The following is a 12,019-nucleotide window of genomic DNA, read 5'->3' on the forward strand; positions in this document are numbered from 1 at the left end:
CAACAAGGCTGGGGAGAGGCCTTGAGCACAAGCCCTGTGAGGAGAGGCTGAGGGAGCTGGGATTGTTTAGCCTGGAGAAGAGGAGGCTCAGGGGAGACCTCATTGCCCTCTGCAACTACCTGAGGGGCGGTTGTGGCCGGGAAGGGGTTGGTCTCTTCTCCCAGGTAACCAGCACAAGAACAGGGGGACACAGTCTCAAGCTGCACCAGGGGAGGTTTAGACTCGAGGTGAGGAGGAAGTTCTTCACCGAGCGAGTCATTCGTCATTGGAATGTGCTGCGCAGGGAGGTGGTGGAGTCACCATCCCTGGAGGTGTTCAAGAGGAGATTGGATGTGGCACTTGGTGCCATGGTCTAGTCATGAGGTCTGTGGTGACAGGTTGGACTCGATGATCCTCGAGGTCCTTTCCAACCTAAGTTATACTGTGATACTGTGATTTAATGTTTGTGATATAAATGCCATCTCTCTCTCTCCTCTGAGGTCCTTTTGGAAATGGTAATGGGTTTTAGTTGTTTGGGGATTTTAAATGAGGACTTTCAATTTTTATGAATATTCAGTAAAAATAACCTCTCCTGCATTGTGTTACCCTGGTTGCCATGTTGTGTACAGGCTTCTGTGATCTAAACATTCATACTTCATTTTTTCATAAAATCTCATCAGTGCCACTTGGGTTTTAGTCTCTTAATTATGTATTGACTCAATAGATCTAATCAATTTCTTGCCAGAATAAAAGTATGATCAAATGAGAGAATGAGACATTCATCTTTAATGGTGCTCTTCTTCAGCCTGTATACGAGAACAAAATTCACATCTCAATTCTTATGTTCATTCATGGTGTAAGCATAACATTTGGCATGTATGAAGATGCTCATGAGCCAATTTTGCAAGCAGAAGCATGTGTGGTGAGGTCCCTGTAAGCCAGCTTGGGTTTGGCAACTGTGTTAGGGTATGCCAGTTTGAGAATGTCTCCAGGAATACTGCAGATGCAAGGTTTCCTGTGTCAGAGACTCAACTCTTGTCCCATGTGAACACAATACAAGGCATACACAGGCCAGTGTTTTCCCTTTTTTTTGATCCTGGTTTCACCCAGACTGAAAAGTGGCCTTAGGAGATACTGTAGTTGTAGTTCTTGTGTCACTGAGGTAGTAAACTAAGCCTGGTGTTGGGTCACACCATGTGGTTGAGGAAGCTTTTGTGAGTGTGCCAAGGTCCTGCAGAAAGGTGAGTCATTACTGAGCAAAACAATAAATCAATTATGATATCTTGTCTCAAGATTTTAAGCTTTCAGCTCTGTGCTGCACCTTCAAGTGTGGTATAGCCCATTGATTCAGGGCTTTCAGACCACCAGCTGATCATCATAGGTTTTCTGTGCAGTAGAAACTTCCAGACTTCAATGACTAGAGTGATACATTCTGGTTTTGAAACATAGAGCAGTCAAGGACTGAGTTGTTCTTATTTTTTAATAAGAATTTTTGTCCTTTGCAAGATTAGAAGTCAGGCTAAATCTTATTCTTTGCATTAAACTTCCTGTTATCAGTCAGCGTCAGGTATAATTTGAGTGGACTTGCTGCAGAAGACATTTATTTTGCCCAACTTCTCATTTCTCATTGGAATGAACAGAAGATAGGTGAGAAACTCTCAGCCTGCCACACTGGACTCAGTTCTAGGGTAGAATAAAGCAAAACTGTAATTGTTTGGAAAGATGCCATTTGTTAAATTTCAGATGCCATGAAGCTTTCAATTACTTGAGCAGTTAATTGAGGGGGTTAAAAAATGTTTGGGTTTATTAGAAATTAAATCTTCCTGAATCTTTTGAAAGGACCAGGCCTTACCAGGGCAGTATTGTGACAAAGATGCAGATACAGACATTCATGACTTTTTATTGTGCAATAAACCAGATGTCAAGAAAACAATGTGTTTCAGAAAGCTTTTAAGACTATAATTTTGGGCATTTCAATTGTATTTGGAATTGGAGTTTGGTTTTTGTTCCTCAGAGTGCGTGTCTCACTTATGAGATTTGGTTATGCAAGTTTCATTGTATTCTCTTGGCCTGTTCTATGCTTAAAATGTGACATGACACGATTGTTAAAAACTGTAATAAAATACTGGATCAGCCTAAGAACTCCTCTTACTAACTGGTTTTCTGGAATGGTAACTGATTCAGGAAAAAAAAAATTCAAATAGACTTAACTAGTTACAGAAAAGCTGTGGCTTGCATACTGCTCTGCCTCATTTTCCCATGGCCTTCTAATTTTGAGTGTATTTGTGACCAGTTAAAATGTGACAGCGGAGCAAAATAGCATAGTCCAAATGCCCAGCAGCTGGGATACAGAAGTAACAATCCATGTCCTGGAATCAGGAAATGGAGGGAGCACAATTTGCAGATAAATTTGTCACTCTACTTATGCTGATGCACAACTTTGAAGAAAAATGTGTTTGCTAAATGTGCTCCTAATTTAATTTGTTGATGTGTTACTATAATTATAGTAGCGCTTAGTTCTGTCAATTTGTCCATTCTGTCATGGAAGTAAAGTTGATCCTGCCTAGGACAGAAAGATGGGCCAGATGACTTCTCAAGATCCTTTACAGATAGTTCTTCTGTGATTTCTCTCTGTGTTGCCTTTGAATGCTAGTGTTGCTAGTGTCTTGCTCCATGTAGTGTTTTATAAAGATATCTCTTCCCATGTATTAGAAAGAAAAAGTGCTTTTCCCATTTTGAGAAAGTGGTTCAGATATTTCTCTTGTCATACTACTGCTCTGTAGCGTTTTTTTCTCCCTTCTCACTGCCCCAGTACCTAATTCATACTGGAACTTTGAGCATGAGAAACTGGTTTGTATTCTCTTCTTAATCTTGTAAAGAATGAACTAAGAAGCTGTATTTTAGAGCTCACAAAGTGTTCAACAGGCTGACTGCTTTCCTCTTTGTTTTATTGTTCAGCAGTCTGAAGAGAAGAGGGAAGACAAGTAGTTCTTTTCTGGGAGGAAAAAAGATGGGCTCACTTTGTATCTCATTCTGCCATTGTATGCTTATCTGGGGTCAGAAATCTTGTAAAAATGAATTTGTTGGGACAGGAATTGCCAACACAAGATAAATGACATCACCAGTAACAGTGTTGTTATTTTAAGTGATAAGAGACCTATTTTTTCTGTCAAACTTGGTAGAGCTTGGAAAATGTGTGGCTGCAGTGAAAAGTGTCAGAATTCATGACGAGGGGTGGTTTTCTAGGTATACCAATTTAAGATGTTGGATAATCCCAAACATTTTGAAACATGTTGATTATTAATTTTTGTTATTCTTACCAATAGATAATAATATAGTGTAAGGATGCCATTTTCCGTGGTTAGCATGTTTAGGGAGCATCCTTGTTGTCCTGTGACTTGGTAAGCAATATCCTGCCATGGCAGCCATTTCTTCATTATTACTTGGACAGCTCTTTCCCAGTTGCCTTTAGCTTCATGTAAAGTTGGTGCAAGTGCATTTTAAGTGATGGATGAAATGTGGATAACTTTCTGGTATTAAAATGACTAAAACCAGCTTGAAAGCCCTGTCTCAGGGATACCGTGATCTTTAATACACTATAGGGATGGAAAGATCAAAGTTACATGTTTAATTGGTTTCAAATCCAAGAAAAACCCAAACTGAAATATAAGCATTTAAAATAACCAGTTCTGGTGTACAGTGCTGCTGGTTATTGAATACTTTCTCATGTATATTTTGTGGTCTCAGTGATTTCACTGGTAAGTGTGGTTGTTCGGTTTTCACAGGGTGAATTCAGGACAGAGGAATAAGTTTGACTTCCTGAAATTTGTCTTACTGCTTATTTCTGAATAATTCAGCCAAATTGAAATCTTGTGAAAGCAATAAATGTAGTGAATTGACAAGAATTCTCAGGTGTATCTGCTGCAGTTTGATATCACAATAGGCCTAGAACTGTCCTAACAAAACCCACCCAAGTATGCACGTAGAAGAGAATGTGCCAAGCAGATAGCTCAGATCTGTAGATATATTTGCAGTAGATGTTTGTGAAGGACTTGACTTTTTTGTGAACTGGCCACCAGTCAGTCTTCCTTTACTATAGTCATCTTTAAGGTCTTATGTGAAGCAGTATGACTTGTGCATTATGAGGTATGTAAAAGACAAGTAGAAAATGTGTTTTTAAAGCTCTTAAAAAAAAAAAAATGTAGCTGTCTGATTAATCTGACACTAACATTAATAACATGTAGGCCTCCCTGTTTTGTTCCACAGGCAGCAGGAGCAATTCGTCCTCTAGTTTCTACTGTTATTGCCTCTGCTGCAGATGGTTGTTTAGACCACTCACTGGAACGTGCCAGGTACAGAGCGAGTGAAATGCCCCAGGCTTTCTTGTTTGATATAATCTATAAAGCATACCAACAGGTAAGACTTTGAGACTTTCTAAGGCTTTTTTTCCATTTACTTCACTTTTAAAAATCACAACCTTTTTCTCCTTTCAAAACCAGAGATGTGGCAGTTATTTCAGAGCAGATCAAACTGTGTGTTAGCCTTTTGATAGAAGTGCTTTATTCATCTGATCTATGCAAGTTTTTAAGTTATCAAGCTACCAAGTACAAGAGGGGATGAGGGTGTTTAAACTATTGGAAAGACAGATTTGCTTCAATATTTATTGCACCTTAAACAGACTCAAATGTTTAGGTGCTGGAAGTTAGGCATCTATAAAGTATGTATTGTTGACTGAGAATATCAGAGTTTTGGGGACAGTGTAAATAATGACATTATATAACAATATTAGGATAATACTAACTTGGTAAATCTAGGTAAATGTTTAGCTTTCCTCATGTGTTGCACATGTTTTTAAGTGGCTGAAAAGAATATTTACATAGTCTCTGTTGTAATTTTCCATTTGTTTTCCATAATGTATTGCTTTAATGTCCTTTTTGTTTAAGGAAGTAAAACTGTGAGTAGTATATGAAAACCTGACTTTTTGCTTTTTATCCCTCTTGACGACTGCTTTTGTTTGCCCCACCCTACATTCACAGTTTGCTGGAACCACTCCAGGCTTTGTTCTTAACATTCTACTTCCTCTTCATTCATCACCTTGTGGAAATGCCTGTCCTCCAGGTATCTTCCAGACTGACTGGAAGCAGTGCATTTCTTCATTTTCACTTAGAAGGATTTATTTTTCAGTCTAGTAATGTTGACAGTCATGCTTCTTATCAGTCTTTCATTTCTGGAGTAAGCAAGCCCAGAGTGTGTAACATAAGTCACCAATAGCAGAACAAATGCATGGACAGGCAATGAAGAAGAAACAATTACTGAACTGTTCAGTAATTTACTTGAAAATGCTGGCACAAATTCCAAGTCATACCCCTTTATGCTTGATACTTGAAGCTATTCTTAGATGCTGAGGCTGAAGGGTTGGACAAGATAAAGAGCTGCTCAAGTGATTGGACTAGCTGCAGCCACTAATTCTGATGGGAAGTAGGGGGATGATCCTGTTGTATATTATGGTAACACACAGCTGATACTTCTAAGTGAGACTCTAGCATCAACATAGTGGAGATACTCACAGTAAAGGCAGCATATGCATGCATAGAAGACATCTCAAGAGATAGCAGATACCATTGGTTATACAGCTGTTTCTTGTTGATGTGTATGTCTTTTGGCAAATTGCATGTTTCTGTTGTTTCTCAAGAAAACCCATCCACCCTCACTGAAACCAAACCCCTGCCATTTCCTACTACTTGCTCTTAGTTTGCAGACATAGTCAGGCTGGCAAAGGCATAAAAAGCTTTTGCCCTCAATGCCTTTCTCAAAAGACAACTATATTTGTAGTCCCTATGCTCCTCTGAATAGTGTTCTCTTCTCACAAGCGCATTCCATCAATCTCCTTTTTGTATCCCTGCTTTCTCAAGAACAAGCCACCAAAGTTGTTAGCAAGCAACCAAGTCTATGGTTCCTTGTCCCCGGTTCCCTTTGCATGGGCTAAATTCTAGTCATTTATGCCTTGGAGCTCTGGGAAGGATAACACTTCACTAAACCTCTCAGCTCATATTGTTTGGTAATTATTTATGCTTCAATGGTGCCTGTCTGTCCAAGTCAAGGATTAAGACCCTATTGTTCTGGGAACTGTACAAACCAATAAAAAAAAGACAGATAATCCTTGTCCTGAAAATCCTACATAGTCAAGCTACTGTAGGGCAGATTTTTGTAGAAATGGATGCAGTTTATGATGTGTTCCAAGAATTGGAAGTACTCATCGTTAGTCCCCACAACAACCTGGTGCAGTAGGCAAGTATCATTGTTCAGATGAATGAACAAACAAACAAAAAAAAGATAAAATAATTTGTTGCAAGTCACTCTGAAAGCTGGGGATGGAATTCATTTTGTCTGACTTGAGAGGATCATGATCATGTGGGGAAAAGCAATAGTAAAATATGTGTTCCTTAGAAAGAAACCGTCCATTTGAATTATTGCTTCAAGTGACATTTTCAGTTACAAGTGACTTTTCAGTTACATTGTGATTAATGTGGAATACTACTTTTAAACTCTAAGTGCAACATCTAATGTGAGTAGGTAGATTTAGATCCTTTACCTTCAGATATGTTACTTTTCAGGAATGCAAGATCTGAGTATCTTGACCATGGAGTTGCAACATTCAATTAAGGGTCAGTTCTCTGATCCTTGCACATTTAGTATCATAGTATCAGTCAGGGTTGGAAGGAACCACATTTAGTATCATAGTATCAGTCCGGGTTGGAAGGAGCCACAAGGATCATCTAGTTCCAACCCCCCTGCCATGGGCAGGGACACCCCACACTAGATCAGGCAGGCCAGAGCCTCATCCAGCCTGGTCTTAAACACATCTAAGGACGGGGCCTCAACCACCTCCCTGGACAACCCATTCCAGGGCTTCACCACTCTCATAGTGAAGAACTTCTTCCTCATGTCCAGCCTGAATCTCCCCACCTCCCCACCTCCATTTGCCATCTATAGTCTTTTTTCGCTTGTTCACTGGTACCAATCTTTACAGAACAGACTAGTGCCCCTTTTCCTAGTACCATTCTCAGTGTGTTTAGAATATATTTTATATATTGCATTTGTAAAAGTATTTTTGTAGGATCTTTATCAAATAAAAAATAAGTGCCTTAGAAGACTGTTTTCCATTTCTTGCTTGATAAAAATATGATAGTAATGATGTGGGGGAAAATGTTTTGCACATAAAATTAACTGAAGTAGATACAAGTGGCAAAGATGGGTTTAAAGTAGTGTCTTAACATATTTGTATGCTGCAGTGAATTCCCTTTACACTTGGTCCCAGAAATCCAGCACAGAATTAGAGGACACTCAGCCAGGTTGTTTGCATGCATTTCATTGTGATGCATCTCATATTTGTCTTGGATCTCAATTCAGTTTTCACTCTTGCTTCCTTTTCTACCCACTTTAAACAGGTTTTCTTTCTTGAGGCATGCATTGCTTTCTGATTTATCTGTGATTAGTCTAGATTTCTGACATAATAACTATGAACTTCTTAGCTTTATAGTAGTGCTGTTGAAGTCTTGCTGCTTAAAAATTGCATGCACTCCATTGTCTTCAGTGACATTGGAAACTCTCTGACATGAAAGCAAGCCTTACGCAGTGTTGCATACAGGGTTAGGTGTGTCTATCTGCCAAAATCCGATCATACTGTCTCCTTGCATGTGCTGTGAGTGTTACTGCATCACCCTATATGTGTCTTTTCACCTCACTCTTAGGAAGTACAGTACTGCTTTCATGCCCTTCAATTTATACCTTAATTGGAAGGTCGTGAGTTCAAGCCTGCAGCGGGCAGTAGTGTCCTCTCTACTCTAGTCATGAGGTCTGTGGTGACAGGTTGGACTCGATCTTTGAGGTCTCTTCCAACCTTAGTGATACTGAACACAATTTGTTAAATTTATAGAAGTTGCACATTTATAAAATTTACAATAGTTACAGCTTTTAGTTGTGTGATGCATGCTTGACAGGCAGAGGACAAGGGACAGGTACAGACAACTGCAACGGGTGGAAGAACACTATCTATAATGTGGGTGGTGCCTTGCAGGCAGGAGGCTTTACCTCAGCCAGGGATTTTCCTTGGGACATTGAGTAAAAGGCTGTATCAATATGTTAAAGGGATAAACATAATGTTGCATCAGTGCTCTTAGTTATGGCATGTCTGCTCTGAGTTCTGTTGCCTGCACACTAACCTTCAGTAACTGTTAGTAGTGGCCAAGTTAAACTTCCTAAAATTAGAAATGCAAATCTCTAATAGCTAGTAAATCCTGTGAGAAAGTGGTAAAATCGCTGACCTCAGCCTACCTGGGACCAAAGCAGCAGGTGTGGTTTTTGTTGTTGTTGCTTTTCTTATTGTTATTACTTTATTTTTTTTAAAGTTAAGGAGAAGGTTCATTTTAATGATGGTCGTTTCTATTTTCACCAACCCTAAGGGAAATCAGACAAATGTAAATGCTAATTGAACATCCACCCTTTCCAAAGGTAGCAAATAAAGGATAAGTTCCTTAGACCAGACTTGTTCATTTTTGCTTAGGGTAGTTTCATGTTTCTGTTCAGCTTTAAAAATTAAATAGGAGCAAATGTGAACATGATCTTGTAATTCTGAGAGGAGGAGGGAAGGGGAAGACCTCATTTACTAGAAGTCAAGTGTTCCCCTGAAGCAGTATATTTTAAGGAAATCGTGTATCAGGAAGTCAGATAAACTGTTTTTTTCTTTAATCAGAGTAAACTGAGACTGATTTCTGTAATACCAGTACCTGGTATATTGTGAGATGCCCAGAGACCTTGGAAAACTTTTGTCATTAACACCAAGTATGTTGTTGTGTCATGTTATGGTATTGTATCAAGTAACATAACCAAAGTATCAAAAGCTGGAACACCCAAACTGAAAGCATTGTATCTTTGAAAAGTATCTGCCAAGGTAAGGAAGATAGAAACAGGTAAAAAGCTTTGCCTTTACTGGGATGGCAGAGAAACAACTGAAAATGGAAGCAGAAAAGCAGTGGTGCATAGAAGATCCTGACCATGTTCTGTCAGAGATGTAAACAAAAGCCCAGGAAGGATACAAGGGTTAGAGTTGTCAGCATGAGTGCTGGGGATACAGTGGAATTGCTCAGTGATACGAGTCTGAAGCCAGTGGCCTTCTAAGAAGGAAGAGCTACACACAGCTGAAGAAAGAGTGGGATATATTTTGGAGGGCTGTTCTGCAGGAATCCTCCCCATGTGGGTGGCATGGCAATGTCTGATCACTGTTTAGAGTGATGGCTTTATAACAGCCTTTAATTTTAGAAACTCACTTTGATACACTAGTTTTTGTTTTGTTATCTTTTAAACATTGGTTTATGCTTAGCCTCAGGATCTGTACCTGGGCAAATGTACCACAAATTTACACCACTTTTTGGGGGTGTTTGTGATACGTGTGTAGCAAGTTTAACCATCTGTTGATAGTAGACCTTTTGTAGCTTATGGAAGTTTATATTTAGCAAATCAGAATGATGAAGCTGAAATGAAGTAAATAGGAATAGGAAGCAGGGATGCTCATTGAAGCACTATGAGCTTCAACATGTTTAGAGATGTTTCTCTGATGCATGTCTATTAACCTCCTTGCAGATATCCACATGGAATGGATTGACCTTAGGGACTCTACCTAATCTGTGTAGAAACTATATAAGGATTTGTATTTCGTTGGGGACTACACTGAATTAATACCTAGCCAACATTACCCACTTTTTGCATGATAAGCAATCCCATTTTCTTTTGGGATGTTACAGGATCTGCCTACATAGGAGAGAGTTGCTATATATAGGCACAGTAATGACACGATTCAAAATAATAGTGTGTCAGGGAGAGTCGTGTAAATACTTTGGTCAGTTCTGGGAGGCAGATGTTCTTCCACTCATTCAAAAATCATTACAAGATGTCCCCAGATGGGCTTGAGATGGGGAGGAGATATTCTGCAAACTGTACAACCTGGTCCTCAGCAGAAGAAAAAGGAATCCTTAAATTGTTCTTGTCTATCAAACCCCTGAGAATGTTTGGAGTAAGAAAGGGATTGGCTATTGTTAGGACCATTGTAGAAGTATTTGCTTGAAGTATTGTCTTTTCTGAATGTAAATAATAGGGAGTGTATTCCATGTGGATTTAGTAAACTTCTGAAGTGCTTTTTGAAAGGGCACAACATTGCTGGGAGTCTTTTTCAAACCTATGAAGTACTTAAATATCCTCTCTAGCATGGAAGTAGAGTCAGCTGTAGATGTTTAGTGATATTTTGGCATAAGTCAGGCAAGTCCTTTGAGGCAAAATGTCTAGACTTATTTGGGAATTTTCTTGTGGGTTCATTCTTTGTTGAAGAAATCAGTCTCTGTCAAATTAGTTGCCTGTTGCTTCGTGCAGTGTTAAATGATCAGTGTTCTACAAATCGACTAAAACATTGGCGACTCTAGGAACAAGGGTCAGATTTAGAAAAAGGACTGAAGGGTCAAAATGTGAAGCAGAATTTGGGCGTTGAATGCTGAAATGAACTACAAACAAACCACTGCTCAACTCCCTCCTAAAAGCTATGTGAATCTTCAAGCACCTCAGCTTCTTTCTCAGCGTTCACCAAATATGAAACTTTGTGTGTTCCAAGGCATCTAACTTGTGGCAAGGTTGAATAGCTTAATATTTACCTCTTGCCAGCAGCTCTTGGGAGAAAAAGATTGCCAGATGCTATTCAGTCATTAATCGGTGAGGTCAGAACTGTTTGGGTTTGTACTGTAAAAATGCCTGAAAAATAGATCACTGTTGTTAAAATGGGACAAAAATTAGGCTATATATATCTTGTAGGTTGGATTTACTGCTGCTGCCCCCTCCCCTCCTCCCCCAGTGAAGAATCACCTCTCTTGACCTGCTGGCCACACTCCTCTTGATGCAGCCTAGGATTTGCCTTCTGAACTGCATGAGCTGTTGAGTATCTCATCAATCAACCCCCCCAAGTCTCTTTCTTCAGAACTACTCTCCTGTATTCCCTAGTTCTGCACTCCAGTTTGTCTTTTTCTTCTTTGTCATCAACTGTAATTGCAAATACTGAATGAAGAAGTGATTTGTGAATTAGGCAAGAGCTAGCTAAAATAACAGTAATCTACTACTTAGATTATTTGTATAGGGAACAGTACTACAAGCCACTGTTCTTTTATATGTGGAGTCCTACAGGTACTGTACACACATCTGCCTATGCTGTAAATACTTCTTTGGTTACTTGGTCAGTTTACTTGGCAGAGCAGTAAAGTAGCCTGGATTCATAGTAGGAGTCAGGGTTGGAAGGGACCACAAGGATCATCTAGTTCCAACCCCCCTGCCGTGGGCAGGGACACCCCACACTAGATCAGGCTGGCCAGAGCCTCGTCCAGCCTGGATTATTTCAGTTTGTTGAAATTCCTATTCCATTTACTTGGATATAATAACACAGATTTTAATTCCTCAAGATGAGGACTGAGTGTTTCAATGCAGTCTAAGCATATAAAATAACCTAACAAATTAAGCATTTCTGCTGATTTGTCCATGGATCATTAGGATTTTACATCTCATTTTTTTGCCAAGGGATTCTGTGTGTCTCCTAGATGTTGAAATAAGAGCCTAGTATATAATTTCTCTTTATATGAGGGGTTTTGGATTCTTTAACAGCAGCCTTTCCTTGTGTGCTCTGTTTCAGCTTGGATTTTCCCTCTGGCTTTAGTCCCGTCACAAAAATTATTTCTTAGGAGCTTCACTAGACAATGAGTTGGGTTCCATTTCATTCCTGCTGAAAACTGGAAAATTGTTGGTTTTCACACAGAATTGCAATGGAGCAATAATGCAGTTTTATAGAGGATTTTGATCTGCCTTTTTCCATTCGTCTTCAAGCTGATGTATACAGGTGGTTGCTTAAATTACAGGGTTGAAAGCCTCACTTAATGGAATATCCAGATTTATACAGTCTTTGGGTTGTAGTTTTGAGATGTTTTGCCAAACAGAGTCTATAGTTACCTCATCT

General features: G+C 39.4%; 1 protein-coding gene across 3 annotated transcripts in view; it reads left to right on the top strand.

The window, feature by feature from the left end:
* The window catches only part of CRPPA (CDP-L-ribitol pyrophosphorylase A), a 111,872-nt gene that overhangs the window by 21,303 nt on the left and 78,550 nt on the right, over window positions 1–12,019 (top strand). For 2 of the 3 annotated variants that reach the window (XM_068152493.1, XM_068152496.1), the window contains exon 3: window positions 4,246–4,395. The exons of the other annotated variant lie outside the window; for it this stretch is intronic. In XM_068152493.1, the coding sequence (XP_068008594.1) occupies window positions 4,246–4,395 (150 nt within the window). The remainder of the gene's footprint in view (window positions 1–4,245; window positions 4,396–12,019) is intronic. 3 annotated transcript variants of the gene reach the window in all.

This window comes from Melanerpes formicivorus, unplaced genomic scaffold (assembly GCF_026170545.1).
Source record: "Melanerpes formicivorus ecotype bairdi unplaced genomic scaffold, bMelFor1.0.p_v2 SCAF_23, whole genome shotgun sequence".
Taxonomy (NCBI): domain Eukaryota; kingdom Metazoa; phylum Chordata; class Aves; order Piciformes; family Picidae; genus Melanerpes; species Melanerpes formicivorus.